Below are 18,173 nucleotides of genomic sequence, written 5' to 3'. Positions count from 1 at the left end.
ATTGGCTAACCGGGCTATCTGCATTGTGTCCCGCCACCCACCACCTGCCAACCCCTCTTTTACGCTACTGCTACTCTTTGTTCATCATATATGCATAGTCACTTTAACCATATCTACATGTACATACTACCTCAATCAGCCTGACTAACCGGTGTCTGTATGTAGCCTCGCTAATTTTATAGCCTCACTACTGTATATAGCCTGTCTTTTTACTGTTGTTTTATTTCTTTACTTACCTATTGTTCAACTCATACCTTTTTTGCACTATTGGTTAGAGCCTGTAAGTAAGCATTTCACTGTAAGGTCTACACCTGTTGTATTCGGCGTACGTGACAAATACACTGATTTGTTTTTTTTAACAATGAGCTAATGAGGCATGAATTGGCCTGGCATACAAAATGTGCTTTCTCGTCAGGACACTGTTGTTCAGAGGAACTAGCCAACAACACAGCTAACACAACAAGTTCAAGCTGAAGCTGGAAAGACTGCAAACTAGCTTCACTTCAATTTGTTTGATCTTTTATCATTACTTTGTATATATTCATAAAAACTAAGCCAGTTGATTCATGATTTCGACTGGCTGAGAAACGCTGCCTGCTTGTCTGTCTTGTCCCGACTCCCAACCCCTACACGTTCCTTACTATGGGACAGCTGGAGATTGAATGTTAATATTGAAACAGTGTTGCAAATGTCGGAGAGACAGACAGCAAGGTTTATACAAATCCCCACTGTTGAAAACAAAATGTTAGTCTAAAAGAATGTGAGATAATGTCTAGATGCTTTTTATTGTGGAGATCAAGTTTATAACTTGCCTGGCTGGGTTGATGAGACAGTGGATTGCACAGTCTGAGTAAATAGGCATTTTAACATCATAGATTTAGCCAGTGGTAACTTGTGGAATTGACACTGGCTGGAATGTGCTTTTAACCAATAAACATTCAGGATTAGACCCAACCGTTGGCCATTATAGACTGGGTGGTTTGAGCCCTGAATTCTGATTGGCTGACAGCTGTGGTATATCAGACCATATACCACAGATATGACAAAACTTTTATTTTTACTGCTCTATTTACGTTGGTAACCAGTTTATAATTGTGTCAGTCGCTCTCACTATCTCACATTCACTAAAAAGTTGTCTCCACCCCATGGTAAAATGTGTTGAATTGCATCACATTAGTAGCCTGACTACCCATCCACATCCCTCTGGCCAAACGCCACACCCACTAGCGTTTCTTCTTCACGATGAGTCTAGATTTGCTTTCCTCCCTGACGTCTTGTAGAATGCGAACACATTCTGGCCGTTCTGATTGGTCCCAGAAAGTGTCGGGCCAAACCTGCCCTGCATGATGACCTTGTCAACTTTGATACTCTGATTGGTTGGAGATGATCCAATCGCTGATGAATTTGTTTTCTACAACGCCCCACATTTTGGCATCAGCACAATCGACTTCTAGTTTCAGACAATGTATGACGCGATTGATAGAGCAGCGGAATGAAATTCAGGTGTCAGGCAACCAAATAAGATTTAGAACTGCAAAATTATTTCTCTGCCCCATGGCAAAATGAGTGGAATTGCACAAACTATAATTTACTCTATAATTTCTTCTCAGGCCAATATTAACAGTGAGGATGAAGCAGAACATTGTGATTGTAGCAGCATACAGCTTGTACTGTATAAGCCTTGCTAAACAATAAATACAAGCATTGTAGTGCCACCGAAACCAGACTTTAAACCATTAACACAATTTGAATGTTCAGGATTAATAGAAATGAAAGAAACATTTTGAGTATTCTCTTCTCTGTCTACTGGAGGGGGCCTTTGGCTGCGTCAAACATCTTCTTCCTTCCCTCCATGCCAGACATGGCCTCCACGTTCTTCCTCCAGTCACTCACCTCCACTGTCTTCTCCTGCAGAGCGTACACACAATGGCAGTCACTACCATGTCAGCAGGATGTCAGTGTGTCAGTATATCAGCCTGGTCAGCTTCAAGAACAAACTGTTAGCTCCTGTCATTGATATATAGATTACCACCGGTTGAGGGAAATATTGACAATTGAAATAAAGCTCCAGGCAGTATATTATACAAACTCAGCAAAACTCATCGTTGCATCACACTATTTATTGCCTGCTGCCTTTGATCTTATGAGGACACACTAAATCTACCAGGAAAAACTAAACTTACCTTCTCTGTGTCCTCCTTCTTGACTGACTTGAGGTTTGCACGAAGGTCCATGGAGACCTTGTGTTTGGAGCCCAGGAGGGAGCGCAAGATGGCGTCAGCAGAGACCCTTACCCTCCTCAGGTTGGGCCGCTTGAACTTCCCCCTCAGGTCCAAAACTTTGATGTTCAGGTCCTTGATCTATGGGACAGGTGGAAAGAAGAGGTAGACCCCATCCTAGAGATACAACTAAAATGGCTTCTTTCTCTATGGGCTACACAAAAGGCATCTCAGATTACACCATCTTTACAGCTAGCCCTTGGAGTCGACCATGTCGTGGATATATGAACCATATTTAGAAGGTATGTTTCAAGCGGCAGAGAGGTACAGTAGGCACTGTACCTCTCTGGTGTTGTGCATGACTTTGGCTTCAATGTCATATCGCTCCTCATCCACCACGTCAACCTTGGCATGTAACTCCCGACATAACTCCTGTTGGGGAAATTCGAATTTTGCAATGATCTAGTACCCAGGACAATGTAGTCAATAGGTTTACTGAATGTGTGCATGGATGGGAGTACCTGGAGCTCAGCAAAGGACATGCCACCGGTCTGTAAGGCAGGTGCTCTCTCTGCCAGATACCTCTCCTTCTCCTCCTCTTTATCCACCATCTCCTGCTCAATCTCCTCCTTTGCCTTGGCCACCATTAAGCTCTGAAAACACATTGAAATATTTCAAACGTATGGCCTCATATGACTGAGGTAGTTGCCAAACAGTCAAGTGTTATTGCTGTGGTCATAGTGTGGCTATAGACTCACCTTTAGCATGAGCTTACGGGAGGCCGAGATCTTCGACTTTCGCTTCAAAAAGATGAATCAATTTGATTAAGTTAGTCATAGATTGACTGTTTAATTAATGTCTCACTTAATCAGTGTATTGGCATTTATGCAATAGAATTAGGGAAATCTCACCTCTTGTCTGTAAAGAAAAAAAACACATTTTAGTGTAAACATAATTTAGCATAAGAGATAAAGGATCTGAAATACTTCCGAATGTGGCACACAGAATTGATCAGGCAGTCATTGATAGTGTTTCTAAAGATGAACCGGCATGTGCTGTCTGACCCGTCTCATGAAGGGGTTCGCTGGAATAGAATACACTTACACTTGCTCCGGCATCTTGGCAATGTAGATTCCCCTAGAAGACAAAAATAAAACCTGTTTCTGAAGAACTTGACAAGTGAGACCATTTGCACCTGTAAGCCTACAGTAATTATGTCTCCCATTTCAGTTCCATTGATTTATTATCATAGCTTTCAATGTACTGATATGCAACACAAAGTAATTGCATGATTCTACAGTGTATTGTCAACTTTATGAAAAGTAGCTATCGTACTCATGTAATATGACTGAAAAACACCTAAATCGTAGCTGTTTTTGTTATTCATTCCTTCTTTTGCTAAATGAACTATAGAGCATGTTTCCATTTGGTCATAGTTGTTTACTATCTAGCCATGGGTTGTTTTTCTCCAACTACTACAGTACATTATCAGCAGGTCAAGTGGTCGCTCAGGGCTCCAAGTGGTCTACATCACCAGTCCCCACTTCTACATCTGACCCTCTGGCTTGGAGCCTGGGGCCTGTGACCCATCCCCCTGCCGCCTCTCTCTGCTGACAGTGGCACTCCCCCCCAAAAGAAAGTGATTGCAAACAGGGGGAGAGACGTGCATCAGCCCTGGCATGGTAACTATTCCAGACAGATAACAACCCTGGCTTTCTCCTGCTTATTTTCACTGGATAATGCTCCACAAATAGACCAGGAGGTCTGGATTTGGGAAGTTATTTTTTAGAATTCCCAATTCCATTAAGGAATGTTGCAGTGTCCAGTTTAGATGGGAATCCAGTGTAAATGATTAGTAATGGGAAACCAGTGTGGAATACTTTACAGAAATAACTGGTAAAACATAGAAAAACCTGTAAAACAATCTCAGAAAAGAATCTTTCCCAAAAGAAAAGACAAATGAATAGAACAAGAGAGACATTAGAAAACTCAAATAAGTTGGAAACCTGAAATTGCTAAATACATTTTCTAAACAAATTGTAAAAAAAAAAGACAGAAAATATAAATTGATTCCAGATTTTTCTAATAGGCCTACCCTAAAATGTTTATTTAGATTTGCAACTGATTTACAGTTTAATTTTGAGCATCTGTAAATAGAATCTAAAAGTATATGAGATGTTTTCAAAATAGTTTTAAAAAATACATACGTATATACACCGATAATAACAAATATTACAATGAATAACGTTCTGCAATTATCAGACCTGAAAACCTCAAATTCAGGAACTACAGAAAAGCTCTAAGCATTGTCTACACAATATCACATTCAGAGAGGAGCCCAGTCTTACCTTTCTCTGCTAAGGTTGGAGAAGTCCTGTAGAGGCTCAGAGTGATGGGAAGAAGAATGCACCAGAGTATTTAACTCAGCCTCCCATTGTCCCTCCTGCCCGTCACTGGGACCCCTAAATAGAACACACACACCACACACACACACACACACACACATATGCACCCTAGTGGTCTCCCTTATCCAATGCTTATGATGCTGAACTTTCCAGTGGTGTTGGTACTGTAGGTCATGATCCAGCAGCTGCTCAGTGATAACACATTGTGTTAGTGGGCTGTGTGTTGTGCCAGGTGGGGACAGACACTTTCCTTATCAGGTATCACAATAATATAACACTTTCATCCAAAGCAAATTACAGTCATGTGTGCATAGATTTTATGTATGGGTGGTCCCGGGAATAGAAAAAACTATTCTGGCGTTACAAGCTCTATGTTCTACCAACTGAGCTACAAAGGATCATGTCAGATTTACTGCAAAGACCCTGCCCAGTCTTACTGTTGGTTGGGGACAGTGCCAGTAACTTCAACTGACAACAGCCAGCAATGAATACCAAGTGGAGGAAGTTGTCCAAATGAACACAACTCTGCTTTTTACTATTTTCTGACTATGATGGAGCCTTGATATATGATCCAGTGGGTTGGTTTTGCAAGCAGTTGTGTCAGGGCCAGCTCTAGCCTTTTGGGGGCCCTAAGCGAGATTTGGTTGCCTCCCCTCCCCCACCTCACGGGCAAAACATTTTAGTGGGCCCCCTCTTGACAGCAGAGAGACATGTTAGCTTTAAAGTTAATTTCCTGCAATTCTACACATTTTGCCATGGAGTGTAGAGAAAATGTTGCCGTTTTAAAGCAAATGTCCTGCAATTCTACACCTATTTCCATGACATATGTCATGTTAATGATATCTGAGTGAGAGTGACTAACAAAATCAATGGGGGCCACCTGGAGGTCAAGGCCTTTGGCCATTTGCCCGGTCGTTATTCGGCCATGATAACTACAAGTTTAGATAGCTGGCTAGACTAACTTACCAATCTGAAAATTGTAAGCAAACATGGCTAATTGAGTGACTGTCAGTTACTGACATAACAAGAGAAAAATTGCTGATGCACAACCAAATTTCAAACTTGCACCTTGTGTATTCTACCATTCTAACTCTCAACAGTAAGTTGAGACCCCGACTGAGTTATTTTTTGGGGTCTGGGGCTCCCTAGCGTCCTGGAGCCCTAAGTGACCGCTTATTTCGCTTATGCCTGGAGCCGGCCCTGGGTTGTATTCACCCTGCATTTCAGATCTGTTGGCTGGTAATGAGAAAGGTATTGCAGACACACGCTGCCCCCTGAGAACAGCAGGCCCCCGCGGCCTGATTAGAATATTAACTGCAGACAATGTTAAGCCCCGCAGTTGATGAAAGGAATGCAATCATATCCACCACACAATAGCAGAGTCCTGCCAACTATACATAGACCAGTGTATCACCATCTGATTCTACCACTCTGATTGGGTTGTCGGATGCTTAAGTGCTTGGTTTGCTTTGTGTATGTGCGCAGGGCCAGCCCTAGACATAAGTGACCATTTAGGGGGCCGCGGCTGCTACAAAAAATGGCATGAAATGAGTTATACAATTGCTATATCTTCTCTGCACCCCATGACAAAATGTGAAGTTGCTGCAAACTTGCAGGCCTGAAATTGAAAGTTCTGCTTCTGCTGTTTTTTTTTGTCTAGAAGCAAGTAGGCCTATCTCCCATTTATGGTTGCCTGTTGTACCAGGCAATACGGAGACTGTCGGTTGTGATTTATGTCACTTGAGAACTAGGCCTACTGATGCATCTCATGACAGCTGATTTTAATTCCGATGTATATATAGCAGCAGGATCAACCAAAGTGCTGTCGATTTGAAACGAGCAGCCCATGTATTTCTACACGGAGGGGATTATGACTAAACAGTTGCAATACTTTGTCATAGGAATGGATTCCATCTCCGTCAAAATCAAATCAACGTTTTTTTTTTGCCAAGCCACATTTCTTAAGGTTCCTGAGGTTGAATAGGCGCTGTTGCGTGTAGCGGGTGTGGCTCCTTTGCACGGACTGAATCAATTTAATAGGGCTCAGATGGGCTGTGTCCCTCTTTCTGCAGTTATGGTTTCGGAACTGGAGCGCCAAATTATTTTTAGCATACACATTTCAGCAATATACTGGTCGCGTGGTTCCAAATGTTGAAGAGGTACAATTATCTCTAGGGTGAACCATTAATTCAAAATAATTTAAATTGCTTTAAAAAAAAAAGGATATATGAAAGAAGAGTCAAGGGTACAAGACTGTATACAGTACATACCAGCGTTAGGGGACAAACAAACTACACAAACTCCCGTACAGCATTGCGGTCTGTATCATCCAATCACAGAGCAGATACAAGTCACATGACTACTGGAATCATTTCCTCAACATTTTGAAAAACATGGCGATTGTCGGTTGGGTTAGGTGTTGTGTTTCCAATTTCTGTTAAACTAGCTAAATTACCGTAGAAAGGATTCAAATAAACCATGAGATTTGGTAGCGAACACATGGCACGGAATTTGTTTTTCGCGTTATAGGAAAAGTCGGTGCGTATGATTAAAACCATTGATATCGTGTTAAATTACTAATTTGATAAGTACTAATTATGAATTAATCGAATTCCTAATTCGATTATTAAAACATTCTAGATAGAACATATTACTTGTCATGCCATTTGTGTTTTCAAATGTAATCCCTGCAAATTATAAGGCCATACATACATTAAATTCTGCATAACGGCACAGCATTTCACTCTACTGTATCTCCAGAGATCATAAGGTAAAATATATCTAATTGTCATTTAGCCTATATTTACAATCCCCTTATCCAAACAGATTACCCATTTAGCTAGCGCTTATCAATAGCTCGTATCATTCTATTAATTACAGTGCATGGAGAATGCCGTTATTTCTATCAGAAAAAACTGTTTTTCCACTTGCAACAGACAGGTTCAATTGACCTTGTGTAAAGGTGGTGGAATTAGGGAGTTAATGCTTTCCCATGTGGGAAAGCAATAAATACCAGTTGGATGCATTCACTTGTTTTTAATTATTTGAGAAATGCTGGCTTGGATAATGCCCAACAAGCTGCATCAACCACAAACTAATAGTACAGCTATCATGCTAGTAAACTATAGAGTTAAACTCATAATAGTTAGCTTTTTTTATAATGAATGTTTTGTTGCATTTACTCTGCCAATTGTGCTGTTGAGGTAATTTCCTTAGGTGACATCAGCATGTGGAAGAAATTGGAGCGCAGGGATAAGAGTTTCACACTAATTACCAGTTGGAGGGGGTGTTCAAGTAGATTTTTCCCAGTTGTATGTGGTAAATACCACCTTCCCACAATTTTATGAACGCAGCACATGTCAAGATCAGAACATTTATTTGTATACACCAGAGGCTGGTGGGAGGAGCTATAGGAGGGTGGGCTTGTTGTAATGACGTAAATAGAACAGAGTCAAACATGTTTTATACCATCCCATTAATTCTATTTCAGCCATTACAATGGGCCTGTTCTTATATAGCTCATCCTATGGTACACATCTGCCACACCTCCATTTGTGATCTCCACCACAAAATGGCTTGCACATGCGTTTCCTCATGTTTAAATTGTAGGTCAGAATGCTCGACGATTGTGAAAAGGGAATTAAGTTCCATGTATCTCGGGTCTGAGTTCCCCGCCAATTATAATTCAAATAAAACATTAACACTTCCAATGCGACCACTGACTGAATTGAAAAGGAATTCCTCTTTTTGTACGAGTGGAATTCTATAGTGCCCCCGTTGCATTTTGCAGTGGGTAAAAATTGTTCTAATAACTTACCCAGACAGCTCTTCTCCTCATCAAATGACAATGGTTGACTCATGGCCTTAAATGGTACCAATTTATTTCCCATCACCCATAAAGTTTCAATATTTTCCCCATTGTATTAATTATGGAACATTGATTTTCAGGTTCTCTGAAGATGAGTGAATCATCCAGCCCATTGGGCATCTCACAATACGCCCATATGCCATGTATTGAAATATGCAGACGGATTGAAAGTTTAAAATTGTAATACTTCTGACAGGCAACTTTCCAGCTCTGCCCATACATTTTGGACTAACATTCACAGAATGCGTGGATTGAGTTAGTTTTACACTTGTCTGTGGATAAATGATTTACATTAGTTTATACTGCTCAAACCTTGCCGCCATCTTGTGCCAACATAAAATAAACTTAAATGTTGGTTCCAATAGTAATCTAAGAGATTGTCAGTTGAATATGCTTTCAGCAAGGTTTTGTATCGTTTACCTATCATATGCACCTCCTTTTCTGACTCTAGGTTGTGCTGATGTCAAAAATATAAAAAAAAACCAGGTTCTTTGTGGCCAGATGTGCCGTTGTCATTCAAGCCCATTTCCCAAACAATTATCCCATATTCTAATTCAATACAATGTTTTTTTTCCTCTTAGTTTGTTACCTTTTAATGTGCACAGTATTTGATACAGTACATCTCATAGGATAAGATCAATGCAAGTCTTCAGAATTCATAGCCTTGGACTACAATACTTTATGATTTTCTTCTTTCACTCTGCCTCTGATAAATTGCCCCATTAAGCAAACTCACCAACTGCCAAACAAAACCAGGATGTGTCCATTTTACTGTCAATAAAAACTGACTCACTTGGTGTATATTCAAATTGCAAAAAGGAGTTTAATAGGCCAAAGTGAATAAGCTGGTAATTCTTGGTTCCCTTAGTGGTTAACCTCATTAATGCCAAATCTTAGCTGCTCATGTTTTTTTTTAACTCCGCTGGTAAGGTAAGCACATAGGTAAACTGTGCACTGTGTGTTGCTATTGAGCCTCTGCCAGTAGCTGGAATGAGACAGCCGGATTACACGGGTTGACTGGGGAATCCAGGGATTTGCAGTCCAAATGTTTAGAAGTCTGAGGAGGCCTGAGCTCTACTGAGCATGTGCCAGAGCTCCTGCCCCCTGGCCGAACCCAAAGCCCTTTGGACCAAAGTTCTTGGCATAACATGCTGTGGATGAAAAGGTAGTATACTTGATATAATAATGTATATAAATACTAAGGGACATAAATTGATAACAGATGCTACAGTATTTGTATTTTCTCTAGTTTAATTAAATTCTGTTTTGATGCATTTACAGTAGAAGTTCAGAAATAGAGTACACCCACCTTTACAGTAGATTTCTCCATCTTTGTCAGCCACAGTGGTTGATTCCAGCCCCTTCCCACACTTGCTACAGCGGAAGCAGCTCTTGTGCCAGGACTGGAAAAGACAGATTAGGAGAAGTGTTGTCTCAGCACTGGGCTGCACAGATACAGTATGTCAACAATAACTGGTACTTCTCCTTCACATTACAGTATTTGAACACAGATAAGATATTCCCAATCATGCATTTCAGTTGACCCACTGCCACAGCAGCCGTTGATACAGTATGGCCATTAATACTGTTAAATATATGGGCGGTTTCCCGGACATAGATTAAGCCTGGTCCTGGACTAGACAGCAAGCTCAATGGAGAATCTCCATTAAAAGTGCTTTTTAGTCCAGGACTAGGCTTAATCTGAGTCCAGGAAACCACCCCATGATGTTCAGGAGAAGCAGGGTTTTGGAGACTACCCATAATGTAGCTCTCCCCCTTCCAAAAAACAGAATCAGCCCAGAACTCTGACTTACATTTCCACCGCCGAGCACCTTCTCGGCAGAATACACAGCCTTGGCGCAGCGCGGGCACACATCTGAGCTGCCAAACTTAGTGGCCAACTTTGAGGCGTTGGGGTTGTTGGTGGGGCGGTGGGCTGCTTGCCTGTTGATGAACAAACGGACCATCTGACTGGATATGTAATGACTAACACTATGCAGCTCACTGTGGGCAAACTTACTGTGGTTAGATTTGTTATGATTAAACTACATAGAACAGCATTCAAGTCAGGCCTCAAGGTTTTCCTTTATCCCTAATTGATTGATTAATTAATGTAATGTTATGTTATCCCAGGTTTTAATCAGTCCCTTATTAGAAGGGAATGATGAATATCAGCAATGCTGTGGAAATAGCCCTGGTAGACCTATTGGTATGGAGTGTACATACAACTAAGATTACTTCCTTACTCTTCAGGTCTGATTCCAAGATGTGCCCCCGTGTCCATGCTCAGGGTGCCTGCTCCCCCACCAAAGCCATAGCCTTTTGGCCCATACTTCTTGCCGTAGCAGGATTTGCAGTAGATTTCATCCACATGGCAGGCCACCGTTGTGCTGTCCAGGTTCTTCTTACATGCCACTAAGAGCAGAATATTTTAGGCAGGAAGAGGCAGACAGATTTAGTGGCATTGAACTGATTGGTCAATGCTGTGCCATATCAGCAACATCAGCAACACAAGCAGTTTAGAAGCTACAGACCAATACTAACAGTCTTCCAATTGGAGGTCATTTCGTGTTATGTTTATCAGCAACAGGCCATGTAGTTGCAGACATTTGACTCTTTAGAGTCTGAGTCACTGCAAAGACATTATGGGATCACCACAGTATTAGTTTAACATTTGACATTCTGACTCTGGGGGCAAGAGAGTTGCATAGTTAACTCAGACTAACAGTCATCTGAGCCAGATCACTCTGGTACCTTTCCTCCCATATAAGGCCTGTGACACATCCATTTATCCCTCTCCAAATAAGGACATGCTAGCGAGAACCTTTGGATGCTCCGCTTCCTCCGAGTGCCAAATACTTCACATTCCATCCTGAGCTCTTAATGTCAGCTCAGAATAATTGGTACATTAGTAGTTAAGTCAATGTGGTTTACGAAAGAACGGGATGACCTCAGCGCGGCTCACTTACTGCACAGAAAGCAGGACTTGTGGAAATATTTCCCCTCGCACTGCACTTCCTCGGCGAAGTACACGGTCTTCTGGCAGCAGCCACACTTATTTCCTCCTCCCAAAGGCATTCTGCGGAGTTAGTGAAGTGTTAGTTCCTTACATAGAAATGGGCGGTATGTGGGTCCTTCTGTTGGACACCCACTGAATGGGAGGAGTTCCTTACATATAAATAAGCAAGTATACTTCTACAGTTCCTGACACACATTGGATGGTAGGAGACCTACAGTAGGAGGAATGCATGAAGCTGTGTATACAATGTGAAGTTTTTCCAGAACTTGTGACTTGACCACAAAAACACCCCCCAAAAAACCAGAGAGAAGTGCAACCAGTCAGACTTTAACTAGGGTTCTGGTCATGTAAACAACGACTTTACAGATGAGAGAACATACAGTATTTAAACAGAGCCTGGGTATCCTCTAGAAACCCTTTCGTCTAAATGTATGGTATTTTAGGAATGTACTCAAAATGAAGAGAAAGGAATGGCCTTAGAGTTAAAACTGCTGCTGGGTTTGGCTACAGTACCTGCGGGCACTTTCACTGTTTATTCTCCTTTTCATGAAATTCAAAGTTCCTCCTGAGGCTAGGGAGGTGCCAGAACACTCATTCAGAACAGTCATTGACCTAACCCAACTTATCAAGTCTACTATTGAATTTAAATAAATTGCTGTTGGATGAGTGTATTGTACTTCAATCTCTCTTGTTGAAATATGTCACCAAGACAGAAGGTGCTAATCTGCAATTTGAGTAAACAGGAAATTCTCTTCATTTTATGGTAGCCTAGTGGTTAAGAGCATTGCGCCAGTAACCGAAACTACGCTTTCTCAAATCCCAGAGTGGACGAGGTGAAAAATCTGTCAATGTGCCCTTGAGCAAGGCCCTTAACCCTAATTGTCCATGTAAGTTGCTCTGTATAAGAGCGTCTGCTAAATTACCAAAATGTTAATGCAATTCAACTACATGTTAGCAGTCACTTCATGACCTTAGTCACTGACCAGGTCAGGCAACTTTAGACAGAATATTGCTTTTGAAAAAATGTCATTTTGAGCAACACATTACATAGGAAGCTGGTCACAGACATTACTCATCATTTCCTGAGTTGTGACTCCTTTCCTGCAGATGCTCAGGAAATAGAACCATGAATGTACCCTGCCAAAACATTTTGGTGATTTGACATCTAACAATGTGTTCTGTCATCCATCATGATCTAAAAGCTGAGGTCATCATCATACACACACACACACAGTAATTAATTCCCTACTTACAACAGCTTATTTTACCATTCTTACCCTGTAAGTTTCTAGCACATCAGATCTGATCTGCCCTGCACTTTTAAAGCAAAAAAGCAGTAGAATCTGTGCAGTCTTGGATAGTAAGAAACATTTTGAATGCGTTCTGTGGCCTGTTACTGTATACTATGCATCATGAAAGCAGTGGCTACAGTAGCTGGTAGGTGTTGAGATGGTCCCATCTTACCTTTTGTAGTGTTTGTGGCTGAAACTCCCTGGTTGTAGAGTGATCTCTGACAGTGGAGTTTTGGAGTGGCTTCAGTCTAAAAGGACTCAAAGAAACAAACCAAGCTGGGACTTAGGGAGGAGTCTGCTGGGTACACACATAGACTGTGAAAGAGGAGGAGAAAAAGAAAGTGCTTTATATGGCTGAAGGAAAAGGGTTTGCGAGAGAGAGATGCAGAGAGAAAACAAATAGAGAGTGAGAGAAGCCCTGTTTATACCTGGTGCTAACATGCACCCCTGATCTTGTCCACAGGTGTAGACAATTAAAAGACCCGTTGGCTGCATTTTCACAGGCAGCCCAATTCTTATATTTTTTTCACTAATTGGTCTTTTGACGAATCAGACCAGCTCTGAAAAAGATCTGATGTGAAAATATCTGATGTGATTGGTCAAAAGCCATTGTGATCCGATTGTGATCTTTTTAAGGGTCATTGCACAAAATAAATGCCTTTTGCGTCCCTATGTAAACCCAGACTTAGATATTTTAAGTAGAAATTGTGCACTAATATAGAATTTTAAAAGCCTGTTATATTAAATGAAGTGTCCTCTAATATAGACCACATGGAAAATTCTATAAATATGTTGTTTTTTTTACATGAAAATTCACAATTTTAACATGTCCCTCTGGAAGTTCTAGGAAAATTTTAACCCACTTAACCCCAAAATATCTCCCAGCTTTTCATCATCATTGTAAAGCCCTAGTTATTTTGTTGCTTTAACAAAGTCATTTCATTTATTTAATATGATTAGTTATTCATTTAAAGGTAAGGATAAAACCTGTCTCTTGATCTAAGGTCAACCCTGTTACGAGAACTGAACTCTTGTTTTAATATGGTGAAACTATTCCTTTTTTATTTTCAAAAGAAACATTCAACATCTAATAGTCAAATCAGAGTGTAAGAGCATGTGAGCTGGTTCTACTGTTTTTGGCCGTTTTCTGGTGTCTAGTGGTGGAAAACTGAACGAGTCGAGCATAACACGTCCACCGTGATAGACAGGCATAGATAGACAGGCTAGACATTTATTCACAATTAATTTTTTTTTGCATTCAATTGCCCCTCCCTGTTACACACAACAAGCTTCCATTCCTCCTGTCACAAGGGGATTTATGGCTGATTTAAGATGAAATCGTCAACCCTGTTACGGTCAACCCTGTTACACTTAATGGGTACTTATTATAGTATTTTTTTATTTAACCTCTTGAGATGGGAAAACATGTGCTCTTTATTTTTTGTAGCAAGTTACACTCCTCAAAAGGCACCTAATAGGTGGAACAACCCTTAAGTCATAATGATACCGGCCTCTAAAATCATTGAAAAGCAGCACCATTGACTTATGGCATCAGTAATTGTCTTAAATTCATAATATTTTTAAAGAATATCTGTCAAATAATTTGCATACAGGGAGGCATTAGCTAATCTGGTCACAATGTGGACACAGTGGATGGATAGGAGACACATTTTAATACAATGTGTAGATGCGACAAACCTTGATCAGATAGTGATTGGATCATATTGATCAGATCACAAATTCACGTTAGTGCAAGGTGTAAATGAGGCTAGACGGAGAGGGATAGAGGGAGAAAGTGAGGGAAGGAAAGGGGAGGGTGATGATGGAAAGAGGAGATTAAACATAATAACATGCCAGCAATCCAAGATAGCCTCTGTCTGGGACTTCTTACCAAGAGATATGATATGCAAAGCAAAACATTGTATTGCATTGATTAAAGATACAACAGCTTCTGATTGTTGGCCAGTATGATATTAGATCTGTCTGTGACATTCCCTAGTCTGTGAAATTTGTGTCTTGGCTACAATGCCTTATAAGGTGTTTGTTATGATGATTGCAGACTGAACGTGTTTACAGAAAGGATTACTCACTTTCTCCAGGGGCGGGGCCATTAGGCAAAGCTGAAGTTAAATAGGCCTACAATATGGGGAGTTTTGGAGCAAAATCATTTTACCTAGCCTAGATACATTATTTTTGTTGGGATAAACTGTTATTTTATCCCTCAATGGGACAAACATGTTGAGAGAGAGATGATACAATGATGTGTGTCGCGTTCCCCTGCTCAGATGTAGCATGCATCAACAAATGGTTGTGTGCTACGTCATCAACTCTGCCGTTGGGCACCAGATTGCTATCTAAAATACCTATCCAGGATTCTAAAATACCTATCGCTATCTAAAATAACTATCGCGCAATGAAGTCGGGGGTACGCCAAATAAAAATGCTATTCATATTTTATAAAATGAAATAAAATGGCCCCGCCTCGCTGGAGAAAAAAAATATATCTTCACATTTTCAAACAGTACATTTATATTTTCCAACGGGGCTATACGTTTGATTTTTTTTTCTCGCCTGGGTAGCCTCGTTTAACTGCCAAAAATAAAATTAAACCATCTAGTGTTCAGCGAAGTAACAACACAATGTCAAATACAGGTAGCCTAGTCAAACAATTAACATCCAATCAAATTAACTGTTACTCTCTCGCGGGAAACCTTCACTCTTGCGCAGACATTTAGAAACGAAACATGACAATTTGAAAAATAAGCCACAGGCGTTCTTTGATCGAGAATAAAGACGACTTTTGAGTAGTAAGACATGTATAAAAGCAACAGATACCATTAATAAGAAGGGGCTAGAAGCGTCTTATATGGTGAGCTACTGAATGGCTAGGACAGACAAGCCCTGTACTATTGTGGAGGACTTAATTCTTCCTGCTGCTGCGGATATGGCTGGGACAATGCTGGGGTAAAAGGCCCAAAAAACTATACAGACAATGGCTGCTTCAAACAACACTGTTTCACGATGGATCAGTGACATGACAGCAGATGTTTTGAAACAATTACTACTTCGCATACAAGCCAGTGAATTATATGCGTTACAGCTGGATGAGTCAACAGACGTGGCAGGCCTGGCACAGCTCCTGGTATATGTCCGTTAAGTTTATGGGGGGTCAGTTAAGGAAGACATCCTCTTCTGCAAACCACTGGAAACCAGGACAACATGAAAGGATATTTTTAAAGTCATGACAGGGAGACATAGTGGAGTGGTAACGCACGTGCAAGCAGTTGCTCCCGACGCCACTTGGGTACATTGCAGCATCCACCGAGAGGCTCTTGCTGCCAAGGGAATGCCTGACAGCTTGAAAGATGTTTTGGACACTACAGTGAAAATTGTTAACTTTGTTAAAGCAAGGCCCCTGAACTCTCGTGTATTTTCTGCATTATGCATTGATATGGGCAGCGACAATGTAACGCTTTTACAACATACAGAAGTGCGCTGGTTATCAAGGGGCAAAGTATTCCGTTTTTTTTACCATCATCTCACGTTGACAAGTTTTTTTTAAATTGAAAGACGAGCTTAAAGTTTTCTTTACTGACCATCATTTTCACTTGTCTGACTGCTTGCATGATAACGAGTTTCTCATATGACTGGCCTATCTAGGTGATGTTTTTTCTCGCCTGAATGATCTGAATCTAGGATTACAGGGACTCTCCGCAACTTTATTTGATGTGCGGGACAAAATTGAGGCTATGATTAAGAAGTTGGAGCTCTTTTCTGTCTGCATTAACAAGGACAACACACAGGTCTTTCCAACATTGTATGATTTTTTGTGCGCAAATGAACTCAAGCTTACGGACAATGTCAAATGTGATATAACGAAGCACCTGAGTGAGCTGGGTGCTCAATTACGCAGGTACTTTCCCGAAACGGACGACACAAATAACTGGATTCGTTATCCCTTTCATGCCCTGCCTCCAGTCCACTTACCAATATCTGAACAAGAGAGCCTCATTGAAAATTGCAACAAGCAGTTCTGTGAAAATGTAATTTAATCAGAAGCCACTGCCAGATTTCTGGATAGGGCTGTGCTCAGTTTCTTGCCTTGGCAAATTGTGCTGTTAAGACACTGATGCCATTTGCAACCACGTACCTATGTGAGAGTGGATTCTCGGCCCTCACTAGCATGAAAACTGAATACAGGCACAGACTGTGTGGAAAATGATTTAAGACAGACTCTCTCCAATACAACCCAACATTGCAGAGTTATTGTGCATCCTTTCAAGCACACCCTTCTCATTATCCTGTGGTGAGTTATTCACCATTTTTGATGAACAAATAAGGTTTTATATGTAAGATGGCTAAATAAAGAGCAAAATTATTGATTATTATTATATTATTATTTGTTCCCTGGTCCTATAAGAGCTCTTTGTCACTTCCCACGAGCAGGGTTGTGACAAAAACTCACACTCATTCTTATGTTTAATAAATGTATCATATAGTGTGTGTGTGGCAGGCTTACAATGATGGCAAAAAAACAACAGTTGAGAGTGCGCTGACCCTAGTGCTAGAGGGGGTATGCAGCTGGAGGTTGAATGTTTGAAGGGGTACAGGACTATAAAAAGTTTGGGAACGACTGCCCTAAAGCATAGTCAAACAGAGCATACCAATGTGGCCCACAATCTAGGCAAGGGCCAAATCTAATTATGTAAAAAGACAAACAGGCACAGTACCTCGATAAAACAATCACAACCACATGCCTAAAGCAGACAATGTACCAGGAAAACCCTCTTTCAACATACCTGTGAGTGGTCTACTCGTATCAACTAATTATTTGCTAATTACATGAATGGACCTAATTCCAAACCAAACAGTACATGGTATTTCCATTCATATCGGGTGAACCCTTTTAGAAATGAGAGTACTTTTTGTACAAAGTCCCCCCACTTTAGGGGACCAAAAGTATTGGGACAGTTTAGTATTTGATCCCAAATTCTTAGCACGCAAAGATTACACCAAGTATGAGACTCTAAAAACTTGTTGGATGCATTTGCTGTTTTGTTTGTGTTTCATATTTTGTGCCCAATAGAAATTAATGGTAAATAATGTAGTCATTTTGGAACCAATTTTATTCAAAATAAGAATAGAATATGTTTCTTAACACTTCTACATTTATGTGGATGCTACCATGATTACGGATAGGCCTGAATGAATCGTGAGTAGTGATGAGTCAGAAAGTTACAGACGCAAAAATATCATACCCCCAGGACATGCAAACCTCTCACCATTACAATAACAGGGGAGGTTAGCATTTTTTTAGGGGTATGATATTTGTACGTCATTATTCACAGAGAGAGTAAACTACTCTGGATA

At 40.7% G+C, this 18,173-nt stretch overlaps 2 protein-coding genes and 1 long non-coding RNA gene across 4 annotated transcripts; all 3 read right to left on the bottom strand.

The window, feature by feature from the left end:
- Nucleotides 1-1,582: 1,582 nt before the first annotated feature.
- LOC106582713 (troponin I, slow skeletal muscle) lies at nucleotides 1,583-3,163 on the bottom strand. Of its 2 annotated transcripts, XM_082967361.1 has the most exons (5): nucleotides 2,978-3,163; nucleotides 2,741-2,872; nucleotides 2,562-2,651; nucleotides 2,184-2,360; nucleotides 1,583-1,908 (listed from the first exon to the last, which is right to left on the bottom strand). In XM_082967361.1, the coding sequence occupies exons 1-5, from the start codon at nucleotides 2,984-2,986 to the stop codon at nucleotides 1,804-1,806; spliced, it is 513 nt and encodes a 170-aa protein (XP_082823487.1). In that variant the 5' UTR covers nucleotides 2,987-3,163; the 3' UTR covers nucleotides 1,583-1,803. The 2 variants fall into 2 exon arrangements, with proteins under 2 accessions (XP_082823487.1, XP_082823488.1); XM_082967362.1 differs by lacking the exon at nucleotides 2,562-2,651.
- A 56-nt stretch (nucleotides 3,164-3,219) lies between these two features.
- On the bottom strand, nucleotides 3,220-6,947 carry LOC145862607 (uncharacterized). The gene is made up of 3 exons (XR_014382121.1): nucleotides 6,895-6,947; nucleotides 4,568-4,681; nucleotides 3,220-3,356 (listed from the first exon to the last, which is right to left on the bottom strand). It is a non-coding gene; the product is annotated as an uncharacterized LOC145862607 (long non-coding RNA).
- Nucleotides 6,948-9,291: 2,344 nt separating this feature from the next.
- On the bottom strand, nucleotides 9,292-13,158 carry LOC106582712 (cysteine and glycine-rich protein 1). The gene is made up of 6 exons (XM_014166064.3): nucleotides 12,976-13,158; nucleotides 11,462-11,571; nucleotides 10,739-10,907; nucleotides 10,307-10,436; nucleotides 9,802-9,895; nucleotides 9,292-9,643 (listed from the first exon to the last, which is right to left on the bottom strand). Exons 2-6 carry the CDS (start codon nucleotides 11,568-11,570, stop codon nucleotides 9,567-9,569), a joined length of 579 nt encoding a protein of 192 aa, XP_014021539.1. The 5' UTR covers nucleotide 11,571; nucleotides 12,976-13,158; the 3' UTR covers nucleotides 9,292-9,566.
- Between the last annotated feature and the right edge of the window lie 5,015 nt (nucleotides 13,159-18,173).

This window comes from Salmo salar, chromosome 22 (assembly GCF_965601325.2).
Source record: "Salmo salar chromosome 22, fSalSal1, whole genome shotgun sequence".
NCBI lineage: Eukaryota > Metazoa > Chordata > Actinopteri > Salmoniformes > Salmonidae > Salmo > Salmo salar.
Note: the sequence above shows the minus strand (reverse complement) of the source record. Positions and strands in the feature narration are given on the sequence as shown.